The following is a 19,277-nucleotide window of genomic DNA, read 5'->3' as shown; positions in this document are numbered from 1 at the left end:
ATTTTCCCATGTCAGTACTTACAGACGACTATGTCAGAATTGATTTTCACAGTGCTTTAGCAGGGATGTCAGTATTTTGCTGTTATAAATAAATAGAACTCTAGTATATACTAGTACACACTAAGTTTTTGTTGTTGTTGTTGTTAAAATATCTTTTTAATCTTCACTGGAGGATATTTTTTTTGAAACACTTATTTGAGAAAACATTGATTGGTTGCCTCCCATACGCACCCTGAACAGGGATCGAACCTGCAACTTAGGTATGTACCCTGGCAGGGAATCGAACCTGCGATCCTTTTGGTGTGTGGGATGACCCTCCAACCAACTGAGCCACCCGTTCAGGGCCCACACTAAGTTTTTTCGGTTCTTCTCTCAGACTTCTTACTGTCAGTGATGAGCTGTCTCTGCTGCTGGAGATTTTTTTTTTTTCTTTTTTTCTTTTTCTGCTGGAGATTGTATTGATTACCTCTCCCAACAAGTCACTGCCTTTACCCCACCTTTTTAATCTCCTAATCTGTTCAGTGCTGGGATGATAATAATAGCTTCTATTTATGGAAGTGTATTGTTTGCATTAAAGATCTCACTTATTTCTCAAAATAAATGCATGAGGTAGGCATATTCTCCCATCTGCCACATTGGATCTCTTCCATGTGCTGTTAGTTATCTTTGAAAGCTAATTACGAGAAAGAAAAAAAGAAAGCTAGTTATGGTAACACCTGTTGGAGAGCTTTGTTATGAAGATCTTATGAGAGTATTATTTGCATTTGTTATGTTCTGTGAAGTTGCTGTAATCAGCAAGTTTGTGAATACCGTACGATTGCTCCTAGGGGAAATATAGGCATATCTCATTTTATTGTACTTTACAGACACTGTTTTTTTACAAATGAAGGTTTGTGGCAACCCTGCATTCAGTAAGTCTATTGGTGCCATTTTTCCAACAACTTCTGATGATGGTTAGTGTTTTCTTAGCAACAAAATATATTTTTTTAAATGTTATTTATTGATTTTATTTATTTATTTATTTATTTATTTATTTATAATATATTTTTATTGATCTCAGAGAGAAAGGGAGAGGAAGAGAGAGAAACATGAATGATTAGAGAGAATCATTGATTGGCCACCTCTTGCACGCCCCCTATTGGGGATCAAGCCCGAAACCCGGGCATGTACCCTTGACCAGAATTGAACTTTTCAGCTCAGGCTGACCCTCTATTCACTGAGCCAAACCAGTTAGAATGCAACAAAATATTTTTAAATTAAGCCGAGACCAGTTTGGCTCAGTGGATGGAGCGTTGGCCTGCGGACTGAAGGGTCCCAGGTTCGATTCCAGTCAAGGGCATGTATCTTGGTTGTGGACACATCCCCAGTGGGGAGTGTGCAGGAGGCAGCTGATTGATGTTTCTCTCTCATCTATGTTTCTAGCTCTCTATCCTTCTCCCTTCCTCTCTGTAAAAATTCAATAAAATATATTTTAAAAGTATTTTAAAATTAAGGTATCTACATTTTATTTTTAAAATATATTTTTATTGATTTCAGAGAGGAAGGAAGAGTGAGAGAGTGACAGAAACATCAATAATGAGAATCATTGATTGGCTGCCTTCAGCACTCCCCCCATCAGGGATCAAGCCTACAACCCAGGCATGTGTCCTTGATCGGAATCAAACCCGGGACCCTTTAGTCCTCAGGCTGATGCTCTATCCACCGAGCCAAACTGGCCAGGGTGGGATCTACATTTTTTTTAGATATAATGCTACTGTATACTCAATAGACTATATTTTAAACATAATTTTCTTACGCACTGGGAAACCAAAAAATTTGTGGCTTGTCTTATTGAGATATTTACTTTTCGTGGTGGTCTGGAAATGAACCTCTAATATCTCCGAGGTTTATCTGTATGGGTTTAGGTTCCTGCAGACCTCTGGGGACACATTTTCATTAACAGATCAGCACATAATCTTGTTTTTCTAGTATGTGTGCTTCTGTTTAAAAACACGTAATTGAATATATTCTGTTGACCCATTAACAATGAACTCACAGCCAACAGCACTATAATTCCGTGTTTGAACAAAGCTTCTCTGACATGTGTTTTCTCTGCAAGGCGCATCACAGCCTTTCTCTATGCTTGGGGCCATTTAAAACAATGAGATTGCCAGCAAAAATGTGGCATTAAATATACCACCATAAAGACACTTGTTTAAGATAATAGAGCTGAAACAAGAAAGCATAGTGGCCCAGCTGGGGTGGTTCAGTGGTTGAATGTCAACCCGTGAACCAAGAGGTCAACAGTTTGATTCCCAGTCAGGGCACATGCCTGGGTTGCGGGCTCGATCCCCAGTCGGAAGCATGCAGGAGGCAGCCAATTGATGTTTCCATCTCTCTATCCCTTTCTCTTACTCTCTCTAACGTCAATAAAAACATATTTAAAACAAACAACAACAGTTAAAAAAAAAAGGCAGAGTGGCCTTGTTTGACCTCAGCTGAGACCATGTACATCGGGTGACTGAAATTTTCTGTAGGTCTATGAATGTCTGAGAACGACAACGAAAAAGCCATGAGTATTGATTTTGGGATTACAAGTAAATCTTAGCGAACAGGTGTATTTGCAAATACACAACTGCAAAAAAAATAGGGATTGACTATAATACACTAAATCTCCACTCACAGTATCTGGCACCTGATAAGGAACTAAGAAACAGCAACTTTGCTGAACTTCAGAGTGACATTTTCTGAGAAATTTGGGTTAAAATCGGAAGCTCTGACAAGGTGCTCTATATCCACATTATTTTTTCAGTGTTTTAAAATTGCAAAATGTTAACAACCAGACAGAGAAAGTTCAGAAAACACAGGCATGCAATTTAAAAAATAACTGTAAAACGGCCAGGACCAGTTTGGCTCAGTGGATAGAGTGTTGGCCTGCAGACTGAAAGGTCCCAGGTTCGATTCCGGGCAAGGGCATGTACCTTGGTTGCAGGCACATCCCCAGTGGGGGGTGTGCAGGAGGCAGCTGATCAATGATTCTCTCTCATCGATGTTTATAACTCTCTGTCCCTCTCAATTCCTCTCTGTAAAATCAATAAAATATATTTTAAAAAAAATAACTGTAAAACAAACAACCATCTAACTAGCCATCACCCAGGTCAGAAAATAGAACATCATTAGCCCCTCAGAAGCCTCCCAAGAGCATACTGATTTCTTTTAAGAATGTTGTACTTCTAGCTCCCCTTTTTCCCTTTAAGCTGAGACTTTTGCTGTGCTTTCTTGCAGAGATTAGGCGAGGTTGAACTTGCTGCCTCAGTGGGTGGGCCTGTGTGTTTGTGTTTTCTTGCAGAAGTGCTCAGCACCGTGGACTTTGTGGCCCCCGATGACCGAGTGGTATTCCGCACCTGCCAAAGAGAACGGAGCAAGGTCGTCTTCCAGATGGTACGAGAGCCCAGACCCCACCTCTCTCCCAAATTTGCCATCTCATGCCCTGAGCCGGGCCAGTGTTAGATGCCTGGGCTTCAGTGCACAGTGGTGGCTTCCCGAAGACATTTTTCAAAGATCTGCTCATGAATGATACGCTGTTGGAGGTAGTTTATGGAAATCAAGCTATAGCAGTCTGTTTTATGTCTCCAGTCTCAAAATTTAATGTCCGTAATTATAGGAATTACTTGTTTGGCATAACTTACATATTTTTAATCCCTACCATTAGTTTTGTTTTTGTGTAGTCTATATATATTTCCCATAGAAAGAAATTAGATTTACGAGTAGTTTAGTTGTGATGACTCTGTAGCTCTCTTCTCTCACTTTGCGTTTCTTGGTGATTTTTTTTAGAATAGCTCCTGAGTTGCATTTTTAAAAAATTGACAACAATGAGTAAACATATGAAAAAGCAAATATACAAAATATTATTTATAGAATCTAAGCGATGAGTATATGATTGTTCACTATATATATTTTTTGCAACTATTTTGTACATTTGAAAGTAATCAAAGCACTGATGACATTTGCTAGGCCATCTAGGTCCCCGTTTGGCCTTTGACAGTGAGCTAGTGTAGTGGACTGGTTGTTTAAGAGACACTGGCTGGACTGTACTTGTTGCTATGTGTGTGCATGGATGTGTTTGCCTGTGCTTGTGTGCCCGTGTCATGGTGGTGGTTGATACAGCCATTTGTGTTCCCAGGGGACTTCAGATGCAGAGCAAGCCCTTGCTGTGGCCAGACTTGTGTAAGTTCTTCCCTCTTTGGAACTATCTTTGCTCTCCTGTGAGGCCTCACTATTCCTGGTGATGTAGGAGGTGACTACCCTTCTACCTGCTAGTTCACTACCTTCTGTGTCCTGTCTAGATTCTTTCTCTGTTTGTGGTATCTGAGGGCTGCTCCTGGATTTATGTGTACCAACTGTGCCCAGATCCCAAATAACCTCTGAGTGGGTACCTGTTCTTCAGTTTTTGTTCACGAGGCTCCCTCTCCAAGGACTCTTATGACGATGAGCCCTGAGGTTTTAAATCTCGTGAAGTGTAGGTTAGACTTATTGCTTTCTAAATTAACAAAGGCAGGAGACTCTTAGCTAATGAGTTAGATGGGCCTGACTTGGAATTCTGGCTTTGCTACTTGCTAACTGCATGACCTTAGGTAACCTTGCTGGGAACTTAGTTTCCTCATCTGCAAAAGGAGACCAATAGTATTACCTACCTCTGACATTCAAAGTGGGAAAATGAGATCATGCACACAAAGCTTTGCGGTGCGTAGCACATTGTGAGTGTCTAGTATTAGTTATTGTTATTAATGACAGTGAGGGTGAGAAGGAACTCACACAATAATTGCTGCCGAATCCCAGCCTGTTAACTGTGTACATACCAGAAGATGAGGTAAGGGTCCTTTCTACATCTGAGAACTGTTTGGAGTGAGCCAATTGCGTGACCCAGCCAACAAAGGCAGTCCTGTAACTTCCACCAGGATCAGTGCTCTGGGCAAGGGCTCTCATACTCCTGTCACTTTTGTGCATGGACACATGGCTTTCATTACCCCAGTGAGAACTGGGACTCTGTGCGACGGTCACTCAGTATTGTTATCTGATAGAACTCCGAAGTAGCAGAGTCCTCTACAACCAGCTCTTTGTACAAGTGTGACTGCATTATGCCATGCCTTTTGAGCTCTGCTTCAGGGAGGCTGTCGCACATTTTAGAGATAAGATTTTTCAGCTTCTGACACTGAGGGTTGGTGTGTTCCAGGGCCAGGGACATGGTAAGGGATTCATGAGCACAGACCCATGCCTTTGACTACCTTCTTTCCTTAGGTTGAATATTTACTACCTTTTCTACTTCATGTTTTTCCAGAGAAAACGATGTGGCTGGTATCGACATTAATATGGGCTGTCCAAAAGAATATTCCACCAAGGTAAGCTGAGTTCTTTATATTCTTCCCAAATATAGGGTGCAGATTAAAGAGGGCTAATGAGACATGACAACTAAGTACAGTACCTGACTCTGAACTAGATCCTGTACTAGATGGGAAAATGCTCAAGGGGTTATTATTAGGTCGATGGGCAAAATTGGAATATGAACCATGGTAGATTAGCTAAAAATACTGTATCAATATAAATTTATATAATCTTAACCAGTTTGGCTCAGTGGATAGAGCATCAGTCTGTGGATCAAAGGGTCCCGGGTTCAATTCTGGTCAAGGGCACGTAGCTTGGTTGCAGATTCCTCGGCCCGGGCCCTGGCCCTGATCAGGGGGCAGGAGTTGGGGAGGCAACCAATCGATGTGTTTCTCTCAAATCGATGTTCCTCTCTGTCTTGCCACTCTCCCTTACAAAATAAATAACTAAATCAATGGAAAAATATCCTTGGGTGAGGGTTAACAACAACAACAGCAGCAATTATAAATTTATATAGTTAACTCTTCAGTTTTGTAAGAATATTCCTATTATAAAATACACAGCAAAATAGTTAGGGGACAAGGGCTATGATATATGTACTTACCCTCAAATGATTCCGGAAAAATGTTATATACACATACATCTAGATATATACATACACATACACACATAAACACATATGTACAAACAGAGTACTTATGCCCATTTGTTTTAAGTGATATGTGTTAAAAGAAAAAATAATGTGAACGGGGCTTTGTCTTTTCATGAATAACACCAAGACATACATACATACATACATATATATATATATATATATATATATTCTTTCTTTCTTTTTAAAATATGTTTTTATTGATTTCAGAGAGAGGAATGGAGAGGGAGAGAGGGATAGAAACATTAATGATGAAAGAAAATCATTGATTAGCTTCCTCCTGCACCCCCCTAGTGGGGGATCAAGCCCACAACCCAGGCTTGTGCCCTGACCTGGAATTGAACTGTGTGACCTGGTTCATGGGTAGGTGCTCAAACTACTGAGCCACACTACCAGGCAAGACATACTTTTTTTTTTTTTTTTTAAGAACTACATTCTTTTTTATTTATTTTTTAATATTTTATTGATTTTTTACAGAGAGGAAGGGAGAGAGATAGAGAGCTAGAAACGTTGACCAGCTGCCTCTTTTTTTTTTTTTTTTAAATATATTTTATTGATTTTTCACAGAGAGGAAGAGAGAGAGAGAGAGTTAGAAACATCGATGAGAGAGAATCATCAATCAGCTGCCTCTTGCACACCCCCTACTGAAGATGTGCCCGCAACCAAGGTACATGCCCCTGACGGGATTCGAACCCAGGACCTTTCAGTCCGCAGGCTGACGCTCTATCCACTGAGCCAAACCGGTTTCGGCAAGACATACTTTTTTTTTTTTTTTTTTTTTTAAATAGAGGATGCAGTATATGTGTCCCTATTGCTATATCAAAAGATCAGACCAGAGTGCTAGTATAGCTCAGAAAGGAACAGAGGGCAATGCTTAAACGTGAGATTTTACAGGAAAACGTGGTGAGGAGGTTTGGGACCCTACAGGCACAAGGAAGGGCACTGCAGGGGCTTAGATGCCAACATGAGGAAGGCAGAGAACCTTGATTTGATCATAGAGTTGGAGAGTAGGAGATGAAGAGGGAAAGGAGCACAGGATTAAATATTTTGGTTGGGACAAGAGTAGTTGGCCTTGGATTTTCAGTATCTCTGGCCTTTCATGAGCAGAAAGGTCTGTGGTCAGAAACTTAGCTGTGTTTTTCCAAATACATTGTATGAGTAGAAATATTGAGAGCCATGTGTTTTATGGATTGATGTGGAAAAAGGCTAGAGGTGGGGACAGAGATACAGGAGATGAATGACGTGGGTCCACAGGAGAGCCCAAGAATACAGAGAAGCGATGCCCAACTGGAGCAGAATTAGACAGGACCTGGCTGCACATGATTGGACTGGGTGTGCGGAAGTAGAGTGCATGGTGGGGGTAGAGGGAGGAAAGACTGACAGCCAGGAGGACGTTGGTCTTGAATTTTGTGCACCGGGCCTCTAGTTTAAATATATTTGCTTTTCTCTTCATAGAATATATTTGGAAAGACACACAAGAAACTAGTAACATTCGTTTCTCCCAGGGAAGGAAACTAAGTTTTTATGTGGTTTTGTACAGGGATTAAATTCCCATTGGCCGGGCTGATGTGGCTCAGTGATTGAGTGTTGACCCATGAACCAGAAGGTTATGGTTTGATTCCTGGTCATGGCACATGTCCGGGTTACAGGATCTCTCTCATCATTGATATTTCTCTCTCCCTCTCCCTTCCTGTCTGTGAAATCAGTAAAAACATATTTTTTTTAAAAAACCCATTGCGGGGTGCTAGTCAAAATAATAAACAATTAACACAGCATTGGCATTGACCAGTCAGCACAGATAATTAGCAATATGCTATACCAGTACATACCCCCTGAATATTTGCTCTCTTCTTTTTTTTTTTTTTTTTTTTTTTAAATATATTTTATTGATTTTGTACAGAGAGGAAGGGAGAGAGACAGAGAGCCAGAAACATCAATGAGAGAGAGAGTCATCGACCAGCTGCCTCCTGCACACCCCCCACTGGGGACGTGCCCGCAACCAAGGCACATGCCCCTGACCGGAACCGAACCTGGGACCCCTCAGTCCCCAAGCCGACGCTCTATCCATTGAGCCAAACCGGTCTCGGCTATTTGCTCTCTTCTGATGGTTCAAAAGTTGAAACTATATCAAAAGTATAAATTGAAAAGTTTTCTATTCCTCAAAGGAGGGAGAGTTCTTACATTTTACCCTTTTGAATCTTGAAAAATTTTAATGTGTTACCTATTCAAAAAAGCCAATAGGTTAAATAGAAAGGAAGGAAGGAAGGAAATGCCAATGGAGAAAGCCATTGTTGTGGAAGGGGCAGTGAGGCTGCATTTGAGGGCCTGTGATCCCACAAGGAAGGCTGAACTGTGTGTGAGCTGAAGACCAGATGGGGCCCGGGTGTGGCCAGGGCTTCCGTAAAGCCTTTACGTTCTTTGTCTGTGGCCAAGGTCGGCCAGGGCCAGTTCCCTTCTGCCCTTCTCACTTTTCTGTCATGCAAGCTCAGGCGGGCCAGCGTTCTCTCTGATTCCAGTCTGTCATCCTTTTATTTTTTTTTATTTTTTTTTATTATTATTATTTTTTCCTTTTATTTATTTATTTATTATTATTTTTTTTAATTTTATTTTATTTTACCCCCTCCCTCCCTCCCACCCATTCCCTCCCTCCCCAGAGCTTTATGTCCATTGGTTGTACTTATATGCATGTATACAAGTCCTTCAGTTGATCTATTATCTCCCCCAGATCCTCCTCACCTCCCCACTGAAATTTGACAATCTGCTTGTTGCTTTACTGTCTCTGTATCTATCTTTTGGTTCATCAGTTTATAATGATCTTTATTATCCACAAATGAGTGAGGTCATGTGGTGTTTCTCTTTCATTGATTGGCTTATTTCACTCAGCATGATTTTCTCCAATTCCATCCAGGTTACTGCAAATGATGAGAATTCCTTCTTTTTTATGGCAGCATAGTATTCCATTGTGTAGATGTACCATAGTTTTTGGATCCAATCATCTGCTGACGGGCACCTAGGCTGTTCCCAAATTCTGGCTATTGTAGATTGTGCTGCTATGAACATAGGGGTGCATATATCCTTTCTGATTAGTGTTTCTAGTTTCTTGGGATATATTCCTAGGAGTGGGATTACTGGATCAAATGGGAGTTCCATTTTCAGTTTTTTGAGGAAATTCCACACTGTTCTTCACAGTGGTTGCACCAGTCTGCATTCCCACCAGCAGTGCACGAGGGTTCCTTTTTCTCCGCAACCTCGCCAACACTTGTCGTTTGTTGATTTGTTGATGTTGGCCATTCTGACAGGTGTGAGATGGTACCGCATTGTTGTTTTGATTTGCATCTCTCAGATAATTAGTGCAGTCTGTCATCCTTTTAGACATGTAATCACTGAATATAAACCTGAGCACAGACTGTGAGCATTTGTTAGTGTGTCGTCTGTATACTGACAGCGCCTATTTATTGAATTTGTTTTCCTCCCCTTCACCTCACTTTAAAAATATATATATATTTTATTGATTTTTTACAGAGAGGAAGAGAGAGGGATAGAGAGTTAGAAACATAGATGAGAGAGAGACATCGATCAGCTGCCTCCTGCACACCCCCTACTGGGGATGTGCCCGCAACCAAGGTACGTGGCTCTGACCGGAATTGAACCCAGGACCCTTCAGTCCGCAGGCTGATGCATATCCACTGAGCAAACCAGTTTCGGCATCACCTCACTTTTTTTAAATTTATTTTTATTTTTTTATCACCTCACTTTTAATGGGTTCAGATTTTAATGCCCCCTCCCACCGCCCTCATTATTAAAGTAAGACATGCAATTGTCCACAACTTGGATAATATAAGAGAGAAGTACACACACACACACACACACACAAAAAAAAAAAGAGCAGGAAAATCAGCAGTACTCAGCAGTACGAGACACCCACTGTTGTTAATGCCAGAATTTTTATGGCTCTCTGTAGCTTGTTGGTGTCTGTTAGCTGGGGCTTTGTTGGAGGTTGACATTGGTCTGGGTGCTTGGCCATTGTTGCTGGCAGAGGAGGAGGGCCTGGACAAGGTGTGCTGATTGCATGTCTCTGAATGGCTTTGCCGGCAGAGGTGGCACCAAAGCAGTGATGGTAGGATGGGAAGAAGGGGCATTCACTCTCATTTCAAAGCAAGAATGATCCTTTTTTTTTTTAAAGGGCTTGACAGATGGCGGGGTTTCGTTTCTTAAGACAGCGAGACCCTGGGTAGGCACTAGACAGTCCTGTGTGGCCCCATTTCAGATACGTCTGTGGCTTTTGCTAAGGGATCCAAGTGATGTCTATTAGAATTCATCAGACTCTAGTCCCTGGTGTTGTGGGCATGGATGCTGCTGCCTTCCTACTTGCTTAGGAAAAGTACTGGCCGCCATGGAGCTTGGTCCCTTGGAGGCAAATGCTGGGGTGCTGCCCCGTTGCCGTGTCACGGGGAGGGGCCGCTCTCCTCCGAGTGTAAGAAGCCCCTCTGTGTGCTTTTCCTTAGGGAGGAATGGGAGCTGCTCTGCTGTCAGATCCTGACAAGATCGAGAAGGTAAGTCCTGCATGAGTGAAAGCAGAGGTCCTTGAACATGGAACGCTTCCCCCTCCCTTCCCCCCGATTTAGTGCATCCATCACTCCACCCGGGGTCTGGAAAGTGTGTAAAAGGCTTCCCGGTGATGCTGACATTCAGCCAAGTTCAGGAACTCCTGAGCCAGCATACATCAGCCCTGGAGTTCCTTAAAAGCCCAGGGCTAGGGACATGTAGCTGAGTGGATAGGGGCAGCGAGAGGATATCAGTCTTTCGACAAAGCTTTCCCAGGTAACTCTGGTGTATCCTTCCTGGATTAAGAATCTCAGTTTGAGACCTTAATTCCATAATATCCTCTCTCTCACCCCTGCTCAGGATTCCCTGGCCCCCCTTCCTTTTACAGGGTTACAGGGTAGCTGTCACCCTGCTGCCCAGGGCATCCCCTCTGTGCACACCGCACTTGGGCCATAGCTAACAGCTGGGCCAGGACTTGAACTTAGTTCTCACTGATTCCCAAGTCTAAGCTCTCCCATTCTTCCCAACAATCAAGGGAGCTATTCCCGAGTCTCCCTGTGGCTCTGGTAAGACTAGCCTTCCTGTGAGTAGATGTGCCGCAGTCTGCTCACATATGGGTCTGTCGTAGGCTCTTTTCCCCACAGAAGTTCACGTCACAGAGCCCGGCAGCCCTGGGGTCTGGGAGAGCGAGGTCGAGGAGAGTTTCATGCTAGCGCCTGGCCAGAAGGCAGACTATGGCTGCCCTTTCCTCTCAGAGCGAACCTTGAAAGTGGCTTGGGCTTTTGGTTACCAATTTCTTTTCCTGGTCCCGAACATGGACATGAGATAAATACTAAAGAAGGTGCTTGGAGCCGCTTGGATAAAATACACCAAAAGGGAGCTCTGCAAAACAGGACCGCAGACACAGTCTGCCTCCTGGGGCGGCACACGAGGCCTGTTCTTTCCTGTCGTTCCCTGTCAGTCTTACCTGGGCCAGCAGGCCTTGTCTTACCCATGATGGGTCCTGCCTGTCAGCCCAGCCTCTTAGTCTGATGTCTTCTGAGAGTCCTGCCTCATCTCGTCTCTCAGAAAAAGGCCTCCCCTGGTTCCTGCAGCGTGGCTCTCTGCTGCCCTCATCTGTTTAGAACCAAGTCTGGCAGCAGCTGCCTGCATGTCCCCTCTGCTCTGCTTGAAGGCAACCCAGTTCTTGAAGAGGGCTCTTGGGCCACCTTCCCTCCAGCTTGCCCGACCTGACATTGCTGATGAGGGACTAGGATAGCAATGCCACAGACATGCAGCGTCACCTCCCTCTCTCTTGATTTCTGACTTGCATGACGTCTGGTCTTGCTATCTCCCTGACACTTTCCTATATGATTTTCTTGATCTTTATTTCAAGTTCTTTACAATTACTGTGCAAAAAACCTATGTTGATTATTGCCCTGGCCGGTTTGGCTCAGTGGATAGAGCATCTGCCTGGGGACTGAAGGGTCCTGGGTTTAATTACGGCTAAGGGCACATGCCTGGGTTGCATGCGGGCTTGATCTGTAGTGGGGGCATGTAGGAGGCAGCTGATCAATGATTCTCTCTCATCATTGATCTCTCTCTCTCTCTCTCTCTCTCTCTCTCCCTCTCTCCCTCTCCCTTCCTCTCTGAAAAAAAAAAAATACACACACACACACACACACACACACACACACACACACATATATTGACTGTGTTATCTTCTCCTTTGCCAGTTTCATTCCTGTATACCTGATTCCCCTAAAGAGCGGGGTACGTGAGGACAGGGCCCAAGCCTTCCTGCTCCCTCCCTCTTCAGAACAGCACTAAGGGAGCATTCCCTTCAAGCAGGAAAGAAGCTGTGAGCCACGTGTTCTCAACCAGGACTAGGCCTCAGCATCATATTGAGGAAGGAGTGTGTTGGGTAGAGCCTTTAAAAACACACATTCCCGCCGAAACTGGTTTGGCTCAGTGGATAGAGCGTTGGCCTGCGGATTGAGGGGTCCTGGGTTCGATTCCGGTCAAAGGCATGTACCTGGGTTGTGGGCTCATCCCCAGTGGGAGGTGTAAAAGAGGCAGCTGATCGATGATTCTCTCTCATCGATGTTTCTAACTCTCTATCCCTCTCCTTTCCTCTGTAAAAAATGAATAAATAAAATATATTTAAAAACAAACAAACAAAAAAACACACACATTCCCAGCCCTACCCCTGTAAACTCATTCAGGAAATACCAGGTGGGATCTTAAGCTCTCATATGTTTGCCCTGGCAAAGGATCACTGTAATCTACACAGGCATACATGCAGGTCCATCATTCATTCATTCATTCATTTACCAAATAGTATACATACCACTATGTGCCAGGCGAGGAGCTAGCATAGAAAGAAGGTAGACTCCTTCCTTCATGGAGCTTACATGTATGTGTGCAACAGACATCCATGTGGACACAGCCATGTCCATGCCACTGGGATACACGGGTCTGTAGCAGAAGTAATTAATATAAGACATTGTGGTTATGTGTGCCAGAAGGGGCAGATGCTCTGTGTTTTCTCTGCAGATCCTCAGCACTCTTGTTAAAGGGACAAGCAGACCTGTGACCTGCAAGATTCGCATCCTACCATCGGTAAGGATGGTGTGTTACATCTGAATGTTCTTTTTTGGGGGTGATGTTTCTTTGGGGTGTCAGTCATTTTTGAGGAGCTGAATTAGGTTTGGAGGAGGGAGCTGGCAGCTGCCCCCTCTGTGGCTTCAGTAACCTTCCTGTGTGGCCCTCTCCCTCAGCTGGAAGATACCCTGAACCTTGTGAAGCGGATAGAGAGGACTGGCATTGCTGCCATCGCAGTTCATGGGAGGTGAGTGGTTGCTTTTCTAGTGACTGACTTGTAGGAAAGTCCTCAGCCATCTTAATGGTCCTTCACCAGATCCCCAGGTGACAGCTAAGTTCTCTTCTACTAAGCAGCCTACCTCTGCCTTGCTCTTTGACATCCTGATGGTGGTCAAACTCTGTATGGGCTTTCATTTTCCTTTGTTTCATTCATTGAGCATCCACTAGTGGTAGGCACTTCACTGAGCTTTAGAGACAGAGAGAGGAGGAGGAGGGGGAAGTGCCCTTACCCTCATGACGTGTAAATGGTAAAGACGGAATGATTTGCCCAAAATTGCATCATGCAGCCAGGAAGTTGTGGAATTAGAACTCTGACTCTGAATCTCATCTTCCCATTATGTTGAGCAACCACTGTTCTTGTCGCTGCCTCTTTTGTCTGTCCCCGTTGGATTGCCAGCTGACACAGTGACTGCTTGAAACAGTCCTTGTGTCTGTAGCTGATGCACAGTCTGCTGAGAGCTGAGGTGTTGCTGAAAGCTACCCTGGGTTTCCCAGTCCAAACTTGTTTCCTCTATCCAAGCTGTGCTTTTGGGTAGAATCCCAGGTCAGTAGAATCCCAGAGTGACCTCTCTTCCCTGAGTGATGGTCCTTTTGTGGTCAGGGGTCTTGAGGGAACAGCCCATGTTTTGCTGGTTGTGCCTCTTCTAGCATTTTCAGAAAATGGAACCCAGAACTCCAACATATAAAATAGAAAAGCAGAGCTGTATTGATAGAAGCCAGTAGAGGGAGGTGAAAGGCCATCCCATACCTCTCATATACCCTGAGGCAATAGGCTCTGGGCTCAGACTGCAAACCTGTGACCTGCAAGATTCGGTTTAATTTTCTTTCTTTAAAAAAAAAAAAAAATGTTATTGATTTTAGAGAGAGGAAGGAGCGGGAGGGAGAAAGGGATAGAAACAACAGCGAGGACAGAGAATCATTGATTGGCTGTCTCCTGCACACCTCCTGCTGGGTATTGAACCCCCAACCTGGGCATGTGCCCTGATTGGGAATCTAACCATTACCTCCTGGTTCATGGGTGACTCACCCATTCATCTACTCCATCTGGGCCAGACTGCGTGGTTTGCTGCTTGTTGGCTGGGTATCCCAGCTCTGCTGCTTGTTGGCTGTGTAGCCTTAGACAAATCATTTAATCTCTCAGATCATTTAACCATACTCTGCATTTGAAAATTAAGATATTTCTGCTTTATAAGGCTCCTTTCTACCAGTAGTTGGAAACACTATGGAGAGAGATTTCAGCACCTATAAGAAGGAACTCTGTCTGATGGCTGTTCCTCTCACTGCTTGCAGCCTTAAGTAGTGGGATTTTAGTCTATCATATATCTAAGCTCACTTGTCTTCACTCAGAGCACCATGGGATGGGTTGGCTGTCCATTAGTGCCTTCTGATTTTTGTGGAGTCAAACAATTATAAAAAAAAAAAAGAGAGAGAAAAAAAGAAGGGACTCTGGCCATCAAAGCTGTTAAGGATGGCTAGCATTGGCTGCTGAGAGTGGGAAGGTGAAGGCAGAGGCTGGGTTGAACTGGGCTTTCTGAGGCCCTGTGGCCCCTGACCCTTTGGTTGAGTGTAGCAGCGGGGACACACTCAGACAAGATCTGGGTAAGAGCTGTCTGGTCAACCACCTCTCTTTCTTGTTCCTGAGCACAGCTTAGGTCAGGGCTCACCTCGGCATCTGTAAGCCTCATCTCATCCACACGAACTTCTGGCAGTTGACCTTAGGAGGAGGGGACCTAGGTTGTGGTGCTGCCTCCCTGTGTCTCGTGACAGCCACGGTCTGCCCTGGCTGCTGGGTCTACCCTGGGCCAGGTGCCTCTCCCCAGGATCAGCTGTGCAACTCGGCTTCAGCACAGGCAGCTGTGTGGGAGTGGCCAGTCCGAACAGCAGCAGCTGCTCCTAGTCCTTCAGGGAGGGCAGGACCAGTTCACCGAGGTTAGCATGCTTATGGCACTGTCCCTCATGGCTGGTCAAGGTGAGAGGAAGCCAGGGAAAGGCGGAGTGACCTTTGGAGTCAGGCCACCCACATCAGCCTTCTGCATCAGTTTCCTACAGCTATGCCTCACCTGTAGGCCTCCGAGAGCTGAACTTGCCTTCTCAGCAGAGACCTGTGCTGCTCCTGCCCCTCACAGCAGAGGTCATGGAGAGCCATCCACCGCAGCCTGGACACCTTATCCGTGATGGCCACATGACCTTTCTGAGGTTCAGTAGGGAGGACAATGTGTTGACTAATGTAACCCTGGGTGAACTGTGACATGACCTTTGGCATTCAGCCCTCAGCCCATCATTTTTGTTTATCTCCAAGGAAGCGGGAGGAGCGACCTCAACACCCTGTCAGCTGTGAAACCATCAAAGCCATTGCCGAAACCCTCTCCATTCCTGTCATAGCCAAGTAAGCCTCCCTTTCTCATTGTTGACGTTTTCATGCCGCACTTCACTAAGAGGGGATTTGATCGGGCATATAAAAAGGGAAGGAGATAGCGTTAAAGTCTTACCTTAAGGGAAAGGGAGAAAGGGTGGTATGAGCAATGAAGTTGGTAATGAGGCAGACAAGTGCCTGTCCTGTTTCTTGGCTCCTGGTGAGTGGCTGATGTAGGTGTGCAGTAGGCAGGGGCCAGGGCATTCTGATGGATGGGTTGAGGACAGGGAGAGCAAGGAGGTGGCCACCGAAGCAAGCCCGGGGGAAGGTGATGTCACACCAGGGTTAGGTGTGCAGGATGGAGGGTGAGGAGGCCCAAGTCAGAGCACATAGAGCTATCTAGGGGTGGGCAAAATAGGTTTTCAGTCAGGAGTACATGAAACAAAGAGTTTATTCTTGTATTATTTATTACTTTTTAAAAAAATATATATTTTATTAATTTTGCACAGAGAGGAAGAGAGAGGGATAGAGAGTTAGAAACATCGATGAGAGAGAGTCATCGATCAGCTGCCTCTTGCACACCCCCTACTGGGGATATGCCCGCAACCAAGGTACATGCCCTTGACCGGAATCGAACCCGGGACCTTTCAGTCCCCAAGCTGACGCTCTATCCATTGAGCCAAACTGGTTTCGGCTATTTATTACTTAATTGTATTATTTTTCCATACAAATAACTATAAACCTACTCTTGCCCACCCTGGGTGGTTCAAGGTTCATAAGGCCAATCATAATCCAAAGTCCAACAAGCAATCTGGGCAGCCACAGGACCTGGAACCTAGACCGACCCAGAGACTTAGTAGTCAGACAGTGCCCATTTGCTCCTGTGAGGCCAGTGGGGAGTCAGAGTAGCCCTGCACCTCAGGATGGCACGGAACCTGATGGCAGGATGGGAACAGGGGAGTTCCAAAGCCCTGAAGCCCCAACAGAAGGCATGCCTGCCTGCCTGCTGGGATGGAGGGAGAGAGCTAAGGGTGGGATTGGTAGTCAGGCCCAGCCTTTCCCAGGCCAAGGAGTTTTGGGGGTGATCTGGAAAAGGTAGGACTACTTAAGACACTGAACCCTCTTACGGCTGCTTCTCCCACCTCTCCTTCCCCCGCCCCACAAACACACAACGCTGTTTCTGGACTGAGGCTGCCTGCCGCCTGGCTCCTAATGGAACAGATGAAGACAGCAGTTTACAATGGGGCCCTTGGGGCTGCACGGTGGCAGGAAGGGAAATTGCAACCAAACGGGGCCTCCTTCCTTCCTCTCACGATCATCACTGCATTGCTCCCTCTCTAGGCTTTTGACCCAGCCCTTAGTGGGCATATAGTACCCCAGCCTGGGGGGGTGGGGGTTCCTGTAATCTCAGTGTCCACTTATAGACCCATGTCTTCAGATGTGGGCTGGCTTTAGCCACTGTTCAGGATGAAGTAGAAGGAAGGTAAAATCTCAGGGATACCTGTTAAGTGCCAGGCATAGTTTGGGCTGCTTTCCTGTATTATCTCAGTGAGTGCTCCTGACCCCACAGTGTGTGTGTGTGTGTGAATCTCCAGACTCCACAGGTGCTCACAGCTGAGCCACACACAGTTAATGGGAGACAGACCTGGGAGTTGCCTTTTTCTGAAAATGCTGGGACAAAGATGGGGCCTCCTCTTACCCCCTCAACCCTTTTGCCTTTCAGTGGAGGATCTCACGACCACATCCAAAATTATTTGGACATCGAGGACTTCCGACAGGCTACAGCAGCCTCTTCAGTGATGGTGGCCCGAGCTGCCATGTGGAACCCGTCCATCTTCCTCAGGGAGGGCCTGCGGCCCCTGGAGGAGGTCACGCAGAAGTACATCCGATACGTATGTCTCTGCACTTCTTTCAGACAAACCTTTCTCCCTGTCTGCCCATTCCTGCAGAAAGCGCGCTGGGGCAGCCCTGAGCCGCCACCTGCCAGCAGCCCCTCTTGTCCCTCTCCTTTTCTTTTCGGCTCTGGTCATGCAGCTCTGGTCCCCAGGCTGCAATATGAAGAAGGAGTGCCAAGGAGGCGTACCCCTAACTACCTCCTTCTAAAGCTGCCAAGGTGTGGAGTCACAGCAGGGGCCTCTGGATCCAGGATGCCTTTGGGGCCCCAAACAGGACCTTTTTCTCATTTTCAACCCCGCACATACACTTGCCTGCACAATGACAGTGGGGTCTGTGTCACTGGAGATACCCATGCCAATGGGTTGGCGCCAGAGTAGCCACAGCAGGGAGGAGCGGTAGTAGCTGCTGTTGTTGAGGTCTGATTATCTCCATAGAGATGTGTCACCTTTCATCAGTCAGAGTCACTCAAAACTCTTCTCTTGCTAGTTCTCAGAATGCTTTAACTCCTAACTTAGGGAATAACCCGATGTTAACCCTCTCCTTAAGGAACAGCTATTTCTTCTCACTGGGAGCTTGATGGCGGTGCCAGGGACATTTCCCCGTAAAGGAATTTTTTTTGACAAGTTCACCTACCTGTCCCTTTGGCACACCTCTGGAACTCTGTGGGACTCCGTGGTCAGCCGTGCGTGTCTACAGGTGGGGGTAGTGAATGGTCCTCACATTCTTCCGTGAGTTGGGCCTGCGCTGTCACCCAGAGCAGACTTCCACCCTCCTCTTCCATCCTGGGGCTCACACCTTCCTGGAAAGGTCAGGAGCTTCTCAGACCCGCAGACTGCCAATGTCCTCGTCAAGCCCTGGCAGCAGTGGCTGACATCGCTTGGGGTCTCCCCAGGGCTGGGGATGATAGGAGTCCCTGAGGCCCTTGCCCAGAGCTGGGCAGCCTCTGTCCTCAAACCTCCCTTGCTCGATGCTGCAGCTGTCATTCCCTTGGTTCTGGGTGTCCTGTTAGGCCAGTTGGTGACCAAATTGGGCCTTCTTCCTTCCTCTCACGATCACCACTGCGTTGCTCCCTCTCCAGTGGCCTGGGTCAACCAGAGGCACAGGGGCTCGCTTCAGCCCATGTCAGGTGTCTAGCTCTTTTGGCAAGTCTGTAATAGGGAAGACATGTTCAGCTGTGCTGAGCTTGCTCACTGGGTGAAAGTTGCTTTTATCATTCCTGCTCAGCCTGACCTGTGGCAGATCTTCAAGGTGTTTGTTGTGCTGCATGGCCAGAGTGGCTCAGTTGGTTGGAGCATCGTCCTTTACAGTGAAACATTGCCGGTTCGATCCCCGGTCAGGGCACATAGGGAAGGCAACTGATAGATGTTTCTCTCTCACATCATTTAAAAAAAAATCTCTTTCTCTCCCTTCCTTTCTCTAAGCATGTTCTTGGGTGAGGTTAAAAAACAAAACAAAGAGTGTTAGTTTTCCTGGAGAAAGGGAGCGGCTTTCAAGCATAGGCAGGGCTGGTTCTGGTCCAGCCAGATGTCTTCTGTCCCAAGTAAGCTGAGTCAAGGCCGGCTGGGGCTTACCCACATATCCCTGCTTTGTCCTGAGCGAGTGATGGGA

At 45.9% G+C, this 19,277-nt stretch overlaps 1 protein-coding gene and 1 non-coding gene across 4 annotated transcripts in view; both read left to right on the top strand.

Moving 5' to 3' along the window:
* Positions 1-19,277, top strand: part of DUS2 (dihydrouridine synthase 2) — a 31,232-nt gene that overhangs the window by 6,283 nt on the left and 5,672 nt on the right. For all 3 annotated transcript variants that reach the window (XM_036441433.2, XM_036441434.2, XM_036441435.2), the window contains 8 exons: positions 3,329-3,420; positions 4,163-4,206; positions 5,318-5,378; positions 10,519-10,566; positions 13,094-13,159; positions 13,318-13,388; positions 15,720-15,806; positions 17,497-17,665. In XM_036441433.2, the coding sequence (XP_036297326.1) occupies positions 3,329-3,420; positions 4,163-4,206; positions 5,318-5,378; positions 10,519-10,566; positions 13,094-13,159; positions 13,318-13,388; positions 15,720-15,806; positions 17,497-17,665 (638 nt within the window). The remainder of the gene's footprint in view (positions 1-3,328; positions 3,421-4,162; positions 4,207-5,317; positions 5,379-10,518; positions 10,567-13,093; positions 13,160-13,317; positions 13,389-15,719; positions 15,807-17,496; positions 17,666-19,277) is intronic.
* On the top strand, positions 14,683-14,829 carry LOC118721005. Its single transcript, XR_004988587.1, has one exon. It is a non-coding gene; the product is annotated as a small nucleolar RNA SNORA79 (small nucleolar RNA).

Source organism: Pipistrellus kuhlii, unplaced genomic scaffold, assembly GCF_014108245.1.
Source record: "Pipistrellus kuhlii isolate mPipKuh1 unplaced genomic scaffold, mPipKuh1.p scaffold_m20_p_17, whole genome shotgun sequence".
NCBI classification, from domain to species: Eukaryota; Metazoa; Chordata; class Mammalia; order Chiroptera; family Vespertilionidae; genus Pipistrellus; species Pipistrellus kuhlii.
The sequence above is the reverse complement of the archived record's forward strand: the minus strand, read 5'-3'. Positions and strand labels throughout refer to the sequence as shown.